General features: G+C 33.7%; 3 protein-coding genes across 3 annotated transcripts; 2 read left to right on the top strand and 1 right to left on the bottom strand.

The window, feature by feature from the left end:
- Nucleotides 1-1307: 1307 nt before the first annotated feature.
- On the top strand, nucleotides 1308-4654 carry LOC114383024 (pectinesterase QRT1-like). The gene is made up of 5 exons (XM_028342603.1): nucleotides 1308-2171; nucleotides 2774-2969; nucleotides 3546-3749; nucleotides 3845-4080; nucleotides 4318-4654. Exons 1-5 carry the CDS (start codon nucleotides 1864-1866, stop codon nucleotides 4463-4465), a joined length of 1092 nt encoding a protein of 363 aa, XP_028198404.1. The 5' UTR covers nucleotides 1308-1863; the 3' UTR covers nucleotides 4466-4654.
- Nucleotides 4655-5272: 618 nt separating this feature from the next.
- Nucleotides 5273-9663, bottom strand: LOC114383316 (mitochondrial import inner membrane translocase subunit TIM50-like). Its single transcript, XM_028342966.1, has 10 exons — nucleotides 9322-9663; nucleotides 9040-9128; nucleotides 8543-8579; nucleotides 7594-7655; nucleotides 7373-7486; nucleotides 6958-7062; nucleotides 6770-6868; nucleotides 6325-6484; nucleotides 6033-6135; nucleotides 5273-5698 (listed from the first exon to the last, which is right to left on the bottom strand). The coding sequence occupies exons 1-10, from the start codon at nucleotides 9509-9511 to the stop codon at nucleotides 5656-5658; spliced, it is 1002 nt and encodes a 333-aa protein (XP_028198767.1). The 5' UTR covers nucleotides 9512-9663; the 3' UTR covers nucleotides 5273-5655.
- Nucleotides 9664-10791: 1128 nt separating this feature from the next.
- LOC114384404 lies at nucleotides 10792-11780 on the top strand. Its single transcript, XM_028344076.1, has one exon. The coding sequence runs from the start codon at nucleotides 10850-10852 to the stop codon at nucleotides 11633-11635; it is 786 nt and encodes a 261-aa protein (XP_028199877.1). The 5' UTR covers nucleotides 10792-10849; the 3' UTR covers nucleotides 11636-11780.
- Nucleotides 11781-13085: the final 1305 nt, after the last annotated feature.

The raw sequence follows: 13085 nt of genomic DNA, 5'->3' as shown, positions 1-13085 counted from the left end.
AAGTAATTGCTTCATAAAAGTAAAAAAAAAAAAAAATTACGTTGAATAAATATTTTTTTTGTTCCTATAAAAAATAGATGTTATATAATTTTTTTTAATAAGATGAATGTGAATAATTATAAAAGATAAAAGAGAAAATAAATTAATATTAATTTTACTCACTTTATCCTTTTAATTTTACTATTTTTAATAAAACTTATATAATTTTTTATTCTAAAAAATATTAGACTATTTTTTGCCCTCACTAATTTTTTTTAATCAGTCATTATGATCATACAATAGCTTCATTTATTGTCCTTATTTTCAATCCCATAATTTGTTATGTTTTCTAATAAAGCAGGTGGAGGTTTCTCACCACCACTTTAAAGAAATGGCTTCACGCTATTAGAATCCTTTTTTTTTTTTTATGCAATCCAACCCAATAATTGATTAAATGTTAATTGAAAATTATAGATATGAATATAGTGTAATTAATAATCAATGGACTGATCAACTTTTAAATAACTCAATATGTTAATTACCACCCAAAAATCAAACAAGTGTCCACTCCCCGATCGAGAGAGGGCAATTACTCAACACATGTTAATTTAAAATGGTTTCCAATCTATTAAAGTCAAGCACGACCATAAATATCTATTAATTGTTACGTTGATGAAATAATTTCAGTTGCATTTTACGTATTTGATCTCATCATCTCATCTCATAGGTATAGGTAAAACAATTGCAATAATATTAAGTGTCACTTTGTCACTGCCCACACAAAAGTTTAGGAGGAACCAAATTCTTAATTCATTAAAATCGTTATCATAAACTGAACATTTTCTCTGCAGGAAACACTTAAATATTCACATTCCTAGAAGTAGCTGAACCATAACTTAAAAATATAGTGCATCTATTACCAGATGAAAATCAAACATTCAAGATTGTCCAAAATCTCATCATTCATAGCATTATTAATTCAAAATATCAAAATAATTTTTTGCTAAACGAAAATTAAAATTGAACAAGTGGTGAACGTTAACATAGTAGTTTATGATTCTATAACTATCATAAAGAAAATAACTCTATATGGTATTCTTTTTTTTTTTTTGTTGACATTTTTATCTCCAACTATTAAAAATCAGTAACCATTATACCCTTTTATTTTAACTTCAAACTGCATTTATAATTTTTTAAAACAAATCACTACGTAAAAAAAATATACATACAGTTAACTTCCATGCCTTCGTGACTATTTTGCACTTAGCATATATACAAAGGAGGGAAAAAAAGAACATTTGAAAGGCATGCATAGAGAAAGATCCAAAACCAGTTAAACAGAACAAAGAGAAGAGCATAGTTGGGGGCAGTTGCACCCAATATCCGCACCCCATGAATCTACAACCGCTCTTCTTCTATAAAAATAAATACTCTCTCAGTTACTCAACACTCTTTCTATTTCTACTGATGCATTTGGCAAGTCTCATAATTTATTCAACTTTTCTCAACAAGAGAAAAGGTTTTTTTATGTTGCTTCTATTAAACTCAAAAACAAAGCCACGTTTATTTTCCTAGCTAGTACTCTCCTTCTTTATATTTCATATATAATAACAACGTCAACATATGCATGCCTAATATATCAGGATTGGAACAGACGTATGTGTATTATCACCATATATAACGCTCGAATATTTATTGCATTCAGCTACTCCACGCTTCAACTCTAAAACCGTTACTCCACTATATTCATCAGTAACACAAGCTTTTTGTTCTCATTATGGAGTTTATTTTTCCCACTTTGTTCCTATAATAATAACACATCATCAACAGTTTTTAACACCCAAACCTTCATGCTGAGTTTCTTATTTGTTGCGTGGCAACGCAATGATGATGATGATGATGGGGTTGGTGTCTTCCAGAGTTGTGTTCTTGTTTGTTGTTTCGATTTTCGTGATTTGGGCTCAGGTGGTGGATTTAGCAGAAGGTGGTGCTGTTCGAAATTACATTAGTTGGGAAGATTTGCAGGTGAATGAACAAAGGTTGGCCGTGAAGTCGTCCCATAACCAGGTTCGAGTTATAACTGTTAACCAGAATGGTGGGGGACATTCCAAAACTGTTCAAGGTGCTGTGAATATGGTTCCTGATAATAACAGACAAAGGGTCAAAATTTTCATTTTTCCAGGAATTTACAGGTCAGTACTTAACTGCATATTTTTTCATACTACTTTTTGGGTGTTGTATTCTATTATAATTGGAGTTTCATTTCAGTAATATCCATATGCATGCTGAAGATTTTGATTAAATTGTCAACTTGAATTATTGAGGTGAAACTCTGATTTTGATCGAAGAACTCCAAAATCTAAGTTTTGTCCTTTTTTTCTGAATTATATGAAGTCAGTAAAACAAACACCTAATCCATGAATATCTGAACTCGAGTATCCAGGAAAAAGCAAAATATTTTATGGAAGAACAGGATATTCTTTTTAACAGCCTGCTATAATGGAAAAACCTTATATTTTGAAATTAATTCATCAAGCTGATGATAAAATACATGGATTAACAATTAGATTCTATTGTGTCATTATTATTCAGTTCTAATCAAAAGCAGTTGTTTTAATTCCTTGCCCTGATTAATCCATATTTTGGAAAAAATACAGTTTTTTTTTTGTTTTTGGGGTAACGAGCTGGGTTTGGTTGGTGTTTTTGATCCAACAGTTACATTTATTTGGTTTCCTAAAATTTCACGAGTCATCAAGGCCTTGTCCTTACGTTTGTTTATATGCAATTTGTGCAGAGAAAAAGTGCGTGTGCCTGTGACCAAGCCTTATGTATCATTTATAGGGAAAAGAAATCGAACAGCAAGTCCTATAATTACTTGGAACAGTAAATCATCTGACAAAGGCCCAAATGGCACAGCATTGGGCACCTATGCTTCAGCAACAGTGGGAGTGGACTCAGATTATTTCTGTGCAACTGGGATCACTTTTGAGGTAAGGACACACACAATTTTTGGTACCCTGGATTCCCTGCATTCACTTTTCAACACATTCAACATTTCAGAACTATTGGATGAAGATTAAACGACAGCGGTTCCAAATTAGTCCCCACAGATTCAAATAAATTTAGAAAAAGTTCCAGAAAGTAACTTTTATGATTCACATAATTTGTTAGTTTCATATAGATACTGCGTGGTATCATTAAAATGCAAAGTCCCTACATATAAGGGATAAACTGCATTTTAATGATAACATTTGAAACTAACAAATTATGTAAATGTAAGAAGTTATTTTCAGGGATTTTTTTTAAAACTTACTTGAATTCAGGGACTTACTTAGAATCACTATACACTTTCAGATACCAAAATGACCATTCAGCCTTAAACGACTCATTTTCTCTCAGTCAATCAACTTAAAACACATTTAAAAATCTAAGTCAGTCCAATTTTCATTCAATGGTTATAAATTTACTGAATATGTGGAAAAGTGAATGCACTAAATCCAATTCCAACACAAGACATGTGCATTTTGGACTATGTCAAATGCCAATCTTTGGGTGCATGGTTGCAGAACTCAGTGATTGCATCGGCTGGTGGAAAAGGGATGCAAGGAGTGGCACTGAGGGTAAGCAGTCCAAAAGCAATGTTCTATCGAGTGAGGATTAAGGGAACACAGGACACTCTCTTGGACAGCACAGGAAATCATTACTTCTTAAAGTGTCGCATCATAGGAAAAGTTGATTTTATCTGTGGCAGCGCAAAATCACTCTATGAGGTAAATTTAAGATGAACTTTTTTCTATGTTACTAAAACAAAACTAGTGACCAAGTTTATGTAATTTAATTCTGACCCTTGAGAACTATGGAACAGAAGTGTCGTCTTCAGTCAATAGCTGAGAACTATGGAGCAATAGCAGCACATCATAGGGATTCACCAACAGACGACACAGGTTTTTCTTTTGTAAGTTGCAGTATTAGAGGATCTGGCAGTGTGTACCTTGGCAGAGCATGGGGGAACTACTCAAGAATTATATACTCCAAATGTAATATGGATGGCATTATTAATCCTCAAGGGTGGTCAGACTGGAATCATTCACATAGGAAGAAGTATGATAGTATTATTATTTGCTCCAAGTACTAACAATGCAATTTCTAATATATTTTTTTAACACACTCTATTGTTGGTTAAAATTCATTAGAAACTACAAATTGTGATTTCTAATACATTCTAACCAATAGTAAAGAGTGTGTTGCTAGTTTTTCTCTCTGTTTTAAATATGACATTAATATTCCATTCCTAGAATTCATAGTGCAGAATATGTCTAAGCATATATGGTACTTCAGGACTGCAGTGTTTGCTGAGTATCAATGCAAGGGAAGAGGAGCAGATAGAAGACATAGGGTGCCTTGGTCAAAATCATTCAGCTATCCGGAAGCAAGTCCTTTCCTTTACAAGAGCTTCATAGATGGAGACCAGTGGCTCAGACTGTAGCATTATGATGCACCGATTACATGACAATTATTCATTATTAATTTATATGCTTGTTTATTACTATGTTACATATCCCCCAAACGATCATTTTGATGCTTACTCTTTATCTTGCAAGGGATGTTTTTTATATGTATGTACGGGGTCACAGATGCTTAATCTGGATCATAATCATAAATCATTATGACTCCTGACGTGCTCTTACTCTTGTCAATCCTTGAAGCAACACTAAATATGAAAGCACTACCATTGTCATGTTATTTATAAAGGAAATGCCTCTCTTATAGAAGTGAGGTTAACCATTACCTTTATAAACTATTTTTTAAACAAAAAGTGAGAGGTTGTCTAATTATAAAATTCAAATATGCCACAAAATCACTTTATAATTTAATTTATTTGCAATTTTCATATAAAGTTATATATAAAACAGAATAGTATGCTTAAACAAAATTAGTATTTAAAAGTTAAATTTCAATCTCATTTTCATCTAATTCATAGAGAATTTCGCATTAATAATTAAAGCACTTTGTGTCATGTGATACTTGTGGGTAAGAACAGATTCAAGGGGGGGCAAACAAGGACCCTAGTCTCCCCCCTCCGTCAACACTTTCTTTATATAAAAAAGAAAAAGTATTAATAGGAAAATAATTGTTGATTTTATAATTTTCTACCAGTAATAGATCTTATCCCTAATTTTATATATATGTAATCAATAATATATATAGCTTATATACGTCACTGTATAATGAATGCCTAAAATCAAGATTCTGTACCTAGATCAAGGCGTCAGAACAGAAAATTCCAACAAAATAAACAACAAAATCAAGTAAAATATTTTATTATGTCAATTCAGTTTTTATGGTCATCCATAACCACTTCTGCACAGAGATGTACTCAAGGTTAAATCACCTTGCAAGAAACATCTAGCATTGAGAATTCCATCCCCAAAATTAATAAGTGCTTTCCAGCAACAGAATTACAATAGGCAAAAAGAAAAAATGGTTCAAGACATGAGTTGCAAGACTTGCGTAAAACAAAATCTACATTTTCTCTATTTAATTCAATCACTTGTCAACTTGCAGTGACTTCAAAATCTTGGATGAACTGACTGATCAACTTGTAATGAAACAGACAATCTCATTATCTAGCCTCAACAAAGAACATTTGTTATCAACTTGCAATGAAACTGAATCTCATTTCCAGAAGCGACCACGATTTTTTTGTTCTTGCATTCTCCTGCTTCATTTGGAAACACCCAGAGTAAAAATGTGGGTTGAACACAACACAAGACAAATCATTAATGTAACGTCAGCTATATACACAAAAGAAACCTTCAACCACCAATATGAACTCAAGTAAAAACACTAAATTCTCATAACTATCAGCAAAAACATAACTGAATTGAAACAAACCAAATGCCCTAAGAGCGCATTTGAATAGTTCTCTTGTTATTAATTATGTTTTCATTATAATCACAAATTCTATACTGAAATTTTGTATTTTCAAAATTTTGTTAAGGAAATACTGAAAATATTATAATCTTCAAGGTTTCTAAAAGATTAAATATTACCTTTGATGCTCCTTGGAACGCCTGATGAACTCACTTGGAATATCACATCCTTGGTAAGAGGCTAGCACTGGTCTTATATCAGGTGGACTACTACGGGCAACAACTGCAAATAGATAACAGAGAAGGTAGTGCAACTTTTACAAGCATAAAAAGTCACCACAGTAACTTCAAACATGAATTCATTTATAAACACATCTTAAGGGAATGGACTTACACTCAAGGAGTGATGTGAAAATAAAAACAATAATTCAAACATGAACTCATTCTTCAATATATCTTAAGGAATGCTTACACTCAAGAAATGGTATAAAATCCAAAAGAGCTGTGTCATCTATATCTTGCTGCTGCCAAGCCTTAATAGGGAGACAGTTCTCGGGTTGTAGGCAACTTTCCAAAGCATGGCCACTTAAATAAAGAACTTTTCCTGGATTTCTGTTTAGTTTTGAGAGGTCCTGCCAAGCAAACAATGGAAAAGGGAAAGAACAACCCATTATAAAAATACCCAGAACACCACTAGTACACTATGCATGTGATGTATCATAATAAAACTGTAGGTCTTTTATTTTATATTCTTCAGGCGTAAGCAAAATTACTTCGCTATTATCTTATAGATAAAAAGATAATATTTCCAAGGCACTTGTTCATATTATTTGCCATGATTGGTTGTACTCCTTCCACAGGTATTTACGTATATAATTAATTCTGGAAGAGAATAATGTAAGAACATAAACACATACTCTGAAGTGTTTCCCATCCTGATACTTAGTAGCTGGCCTCGATAGCCTGTATCTAATGCAATGCTTGGTATCCAGCCTTTCTATAACAGGGTCTACAAACTGCACAAATCAACAAATGTAAGAACATATGAATAAGAATACCTATACGAGCAAGTATCCATTCAGAACATAGAGAAGGATCAGATTACCATATTTTGCTCATCTGTGTACACCACTATTTCGTAGAACTGAGCTAAATGTTCCAAGAAGGCATCAACTCCAGGTCTTTTAAAAGTCTGCCAACCTGTATCTCGCTTTACATACCATAAAAGTAAAATTTAATATTGTAGCCATACCTCTATAATATGTAAGGACTTCCAGCAAGAAGCAAGGCAATAAGAGATCCAATGCATTTTTTATATGACATAAAGTACATAAAGGAAAGTGGAATGTAAGCAACACACTTTTTACTGATGGTTGAAATTCATGAGTTTCATTCCCTATTTAGTGGCTCCTAGTCTCCTACTACTGATTTAGTGCACCCAACATGAATTTCAACCAATAATGAAGAGTTTATCATATTTCTACCAACATAAAAGGGTGAATTTGCAGTAGATGTCTTACTGTCCAAATATAGTGAATCAATGTCTCATTGAGATCAAGAACAAGTGTAAACACATGTTGCTCCTGAGGAAGCAGATCAGGAAGGAGCTTGTCTGTGTATGGTTCAGTATAACTCTAAAAAGAAGCAAAAGCACAGTATTAAAACAAAGGAAGGAAAAATAATTCATTTTAAATGAGAAGTGTCAAAACCAATATCAGCATATTAAAAAGCAAGCATGTACCCTAACTTGTTCTTCAATTAGCCTTCTTGCATCCAAATAAAGCTCTACTGCTTTAGCAGGCACTGAGGTGTCACATGCAAAAGAATCAGCATGCTGTTAATAACAGAGGTCAAAGGCATGCATAAATATAACTAATTGGGAGTTGAATACCCCGACCCCCCAAGAAGTGCATACAATGTTAATTTGTCGGCAATGATCTTCTTCAACATCTACAATACAACAAGTTCTTGCCACTGCTCACTTGCCTTTTCTACCCCCTACCCTCCAAAGGTGGTGGCAACAAACATGCTTATATCCCACATTCTCATCCATTTGCAAATTTTTTCTGCAGCAAAAGTAGGGGCATATAATGGCTATGATTGGGAAGCCCCTATGGTTTATTTGAAAATGACCATTAATTTTAGCATTTGTTGCACTTAATACTAATGGAAACCGTGTTTTCCCCATGGGACCTTTACATACTATTTTCAGTTGAGTAAAATTAAAAAGATGTCCATGCTTATCCATAACAAAGAGCATATACATTTTCATATACATTGAGAAAGATTTCCATATACATCTTAATCAATGGTCGTCTTGCTTAAAGGAGGAAATGTCTTAGGGGTTTCTGTTGTTTGGGTAACCACCTATTGTGGTTAATTTTTTGTAATTGGGGATGGCAGTTTTTGCCTTGTATAATATGTTTTTTCAGTACACCTAGTACTGACCCCTATTAATATTATCAGATTTTTGCTGTGCAAGAAAAAAAAAAAAAGAGCACTTCATAAAATCACAAAACAAGAAATATAGAACCATCTAAATGACGAGCTCAAGTTTTCCTATTCATATAACAGCGACACTTCAGGGAAACAAAAGTTCACGTGAAGAAACAAAAGCACAACTTATTTAAGGGAACATAATAACAGTAATACAGAATAGGTGTGTACAGAATAAAGCTCGGGGAACACACCTGTCATTGCAGTTGAGTATAGCAAACCTTGAAATTTCTGCGCAAGATATGGACTAGAATATGTCACCTTACTATACATTAAACTTAAGAAACTTATCATTAACATATCAAAACCAGGCAGAATCCAAAATTAAGTAAAAGTAAGGTCCACTTAGGGCATTTCCACGAAGCAAAATAATAGGCTTTAATCCGATATCACTGAAGCGTTTTACAAAATCAATAAAAAAAAACCCACTGTATATTTACGTAGAGCGACGAAACAGTCACCCAAACTATACAAGCAATGAAATGGAGCCAAAAGTAAATTTGTTGAACAAATGTAAACGTTAAATTCATAGCATGTGCAGAGCATTTCATATAACAGGAAACAACATTCCAATGACCAGCTGATCAACCCAATTCAGGTTAGATATTTAAACCCCCAATATGATTCTAAAACATAGAATTAGCAAAGAAGAATGAAAATGAAGAAAGCCTGAGAAGTAGTCAATACTGACATCGAGAGCAGTGGCTCCATCACCAGCAGCGTATTTGGCCGATTCACGAAACGACCTCGTTTTCTCTTCTACTTCTTCCAAACTGTAAGCTGCATGTTTCATTCCAACAAAAAAAAAGTCTTCAACTAACATCATTTCCAGATCAAAATGATTCAATAACAACCGTAACACATCAAAGTGACAACACCGAATTAAAGGAAAAAAAACGCACAAAAATGTTACTAGATTCTATCGATCAACCCTAAATGGCTACTCTGAAAGTGGACATGAAGGAAAACGAACCGTAAGAGGCGTAACCGGCAAAGGCAGTGCCTCCGGTGAGAGCGCCGACGACGGCGTATTTGAGGAAGTTCCAGCGGCTGGGAGAAGCGGCGGAAGGAGGAGGGGGGAGAGGAGCCGAAGCGGCATTGGTGCAGAGAAATCGCTTCGATGCCAATGAAATCGCTCGCGATCGAAGAATTCCCAAGGACATAGTTGTGATGTTTGTGAGCGGTGACGAAGAGAGAAAGGGTTCAAGTAGGGTTTTGGTCTTGGGCTTTGCAGAAACAGAACCAACTTCGGCTATGCCCTGTTTGGCTACCAGTTATTCCATCATTTCTTATTTCGTAAGCTAAGCCGTGCTTTGGACTTTGGATTTTTTTTTAATCTTTTTGGTTGTGCTTAGGGTTTTTGTACTGTTTTAGTTTTATTTTCCTCGTGTTTTTTATGAACGAATCGACAGATAAAAAGGCCCGCCCATAAAAAAGAAAAACACGGGCAGGTCTACAAACAAACAGCCCTTCCACCAAACAGTTCAACTGTACACGAGAAAATCTAAATAAGTGCAAAAGAAAAGAAAAAAAGTTTAAATAAGTGCCGTTGTGTTGTGTTGTGTTATTTTTCAGTTAAAAATTTCACATAAATCGCACAAAAGTGCATATAATTGGGTTATATTTTTGCAACAATTCATGAAGATAATGCATTAAAACCTTAAAATGATTCTATTAATATATGTTGTAAATTATACTCAAGTTATAAAAAGCAAAAATTTCTCTCCAAGTCATTTGAGAACTCGAGCTTGAAACAATTAATTAAATTAAAATAACCTAAAATCCAGCTTAATATAAAGTGAGCTAGATAGTTAAAAAAAAAAACATAAAAGGGATTGAAAGTTCTTTGTTAACAAAAATTAATATTTTAATAAATTAATATTTACAGATAAAAAAAAAATAATCTCCACACTTAATTGTCTATAATATACTTATCAGGTGGTACCTGGTTTGACATTTGTGATCCACCTCCAATCTGAAGCATCTAAATGTTGCTTTTGGGTCTTCTTAAATTTTTGACTCATATGGGGGACGCTGAAACACAATCACACTGTATCTAACAGGCACAATTACTCAATACATAAGCATTGAGCAGTTATATTATGGGATTAAAGTGGGAGGTGACTTTGGAGGTGATTGTGTTCCTAAGCTTCCTTCTCTCTATCTGGCCCTTACTTTGAACAATTCCACTTGACATGTAGTGAACATGAAGAAAACAATTGTCAATTTTTGTTTCAAATAGTACTCTGACAACTGGATACTACCCTTCATGACAATTGACTAAGTCTCTAAAGAGCAGGTGAGCCTAATATGCCATCTGCCTCACAATAATTTTCCATCCAAGGGCATTTTTGGAAACCCCCCAAAAAATAGAATCACTCACCCCACCAATCACCATTGTATATAAAGAGGCCTCCCTCATACACCAAACCACACCATCTCACAGAACCTCTGTCACCAACCCTCCCTAGTGTCATTTCACTTCCTTTCCTTTAAACACTATGGATTATCAACTTAAAAACCAAAATATAGCAACCATGACTCACAACCTAAAACCTCTTTACTATCTAGTTAAGCTTACTCAATTATTCGTTTCAGTATCCGTGTGTTCCTTCATCTTCTCACCTTCTTCCTTGCTTGTTTTCCTATATTACTTCAAATTCTATCTCTCTGCATTCCCTTTCCAACTTTATACACACAACATAGACAAGAACTCCATGTTTCTACTTTGCAATGGTATCCTTGTTTTTGTTGGTATAACTAAATCTCTCTCCAGGTCTAGTTGTTGTGATGATTATAGGCCTTCTGCATATATTAAAGATGATGGTTCACAATCTCGGTTTTGGGTTATTGAAGCCAACGAGCTAATGTTGGAGATAGTGGAAACTGAGGAACAAACTAGTGAGCCTGATGAACAGAACACTGCAGTTGAGCAAGTAATAGAAATAGAAAACTGTGCTGAAGAAGAAGTACAAGAAAACATTGAGAAGATCGTTTTGGTAGATGAAGGACAAGAAAAAGGAAGTAGCTTGGTTTTGAAAGAAGAGGAGAAGGAGGAGCTAGATGAAGAAACTGAACTATTGGATGTAGGTGATGAAGAGGAAGATAAAGGGTCAGAAACTGATTACATTCTGATTGAAGAAAGCATAGAAGAGGAGGAAGAAAATGTAGAAGAAGAAAGCTGTATGTTGAGCACAGAGGAGTTGAACAAAAAGTTTGAAGATTTCATTAGAAAGATGAAGGAAGATCTAAGAATTGAAGCTCAACGGCAATTAGTCATGGTTTGATTTAGTAACAACCATGGTCTTCCTTTTTTTCTTTCTTAGGGAGGCCTAGTTATTTGTTAGGTCTTTTATTTCTCTGCTTTTCTCCTATGTTGATGGCAAAAAAGGGCTTTGGATATGAAATTTTTGTTTAAATTGAAGTCAGAAACCAAGCACATGATCACAATGTTAATGAAGTAAATTCGCATATATGACACAGTTTGAGGATATAATCAAAACTATCCCCTTACACTAAACTCATTTAATCTATGCGATACACTGTTAGGATTTAATAACATGATGTCATGCATCGAAATAGAAATAAATTTGGATACTGTTATTCTTAAATGATAAGATATGATCTAAATAGGGTGAAAAGGAAACAAATTTTATGTAAAAACTCACGTGATTTTTTTTATCATAGGAATTGAAAATAATTATCAGAGGATTTATAATAATTCACCTATTCTATTTAATCCACTATACTAGATTTTCTCAAAACTCGTGTGATTGATGATAGGGTCCATTATTTTGTATTTTTTTATAATAAAAAATTGTAACATTTCAGCCGAAATTTCATCATGATTTGCGATTTTATTAGCCAGAGCAAATGGTACACGATCACAAATCTGATTCATACAGGTCAGCCCATCAGTTAGGTAGTGGCTTATAGCTAAGAAAGATAATGCAAAGTACAAAACTGTACAATTTTATTATTTATGTTATTATTATTTTAATTTATCCATTTGGTTTATTAGAGGCTTTTGCCCCCCTTAAAATCTAGTTACTTTTACGGTAATTTAATTTAAATTCCTTCTTTTGTGTGAGCTACTATAATTTTAGTTAGTGATAAGAGGTATTATGAAGATGTATGCATGAAAACTACAATTTACTATCGTTGTTAATGTCTGTCAAAAACCCACCTTTTACACCCTCCAATAATATTAAACCATGATCGTTTGTATAAATTTCGTAAGAACACTTTTAGTACACATAGTAGCTATGGGAAAAATAATAATTATAAAGTATGATACTTGCATACTATGCCAAAAACCAGGTCTTTTGTAAGTACTTGCATGTTTAGCCATTTATGAATGGTTATTTATCTATAACGAACGTTACTTTGTCTCAACGCACTGTCCTTTTGTTATTATTCTTTTTACTTACATCAAACACGGAAAATTCACATTTTATGCTTTAGAAAGATTGAAGCACGTACGGATAAGTCTCACAAAGTGGCTAGGACTAGGAGCAAATGCAAGTCAATGATTGCATGCACCCAACATAAGACGACCTTATTATGAAAGTGAAGTTTCACAAATATCAAATCGGAAGATGGCCCAGGAATATATCAATACTTGACACAGTTCTTTCAGTTTCAAAGAATTGATACAGAAATCTTATTTGGGAAATCTTTCTAAATTCGATAAAGAAAAACTTTCCGCAAATCATAGACTAATACTTCAAGGTATGA

Source organism: Glycine soja, chromosome 14 (assembly GCF_004193775.1).
Source record: "Glycine soja cultivar W05 chromosome 14, ASM419377v2, whole genome shotgun sequence".
Taxonomy (NCBI): Eukaryota; Viridiplantae; Streptophyta; class Magnoliopsida; order Fabales; family Fabaceae; genus Glycine; species Glycine soja.
This window is presented reverse-complemented; position numbering and strand designations above follow the sequence as displayed.

What these genes read in the sequence shown, in the direction of transcription:
- LOC114383024 (XM_028342603.1), top strand. Translation starts at nt 1,864, where the DNA reads ATGATGATGATGATGATGGGGTTGGTGTCTTCCAGAGTTGTGTTCTTG. An exon ending in CAACTGGGATCACTTTTGAG is followed by an intron (nt 2,970 to 3,545) that starts GTAAGGACACAC and finishes GCATGGTTGCAG; the next exon opens with AACTCAGTGATTGCATCGGC. An exon ending in GCGCAAAATCACTCTATGAG is followed by an intron (nt 3,750 to 3,844) that starts GTAAATTTAAGA and finishes ACTATGGAACAG; the next exon opens with AAGTGTCGTCTTCAGTCAAT.
- LOC114383316 (XM_028342966.1), bottom strand. Translation starts at nt 9,511, where the DNA reads ATGTCCTTGGGAATTCTTCGATCGCGAGCGATTTCATTGGCATCGAAG. An exon ending in ATGGAGCCACTGCTCTCGAT is followed by an intron (nt 8,580 to 9,039) that starts GTCAGTATTGAC and finishes TATCTTGCGCAG; the next exon opens with AAATTTCAAGGTTTGCTATA. An exon ending in CGTTCCAAGGAGCATCAAAG is followed by an intron (nt 5,699 to 6,032) that starts GTAATATTTAAT and finishes CAAATGAAGCAG; the next exon opens with GAGAATGCAAGAACAAAAAA.
- LOC114384404 (XM_028344076.1), top strand. Translation starts at nt 10,850, where the DNA reads ATGGATTATCAACTTAAAAACCAAAATATAGCAACCATGACTCACAAC.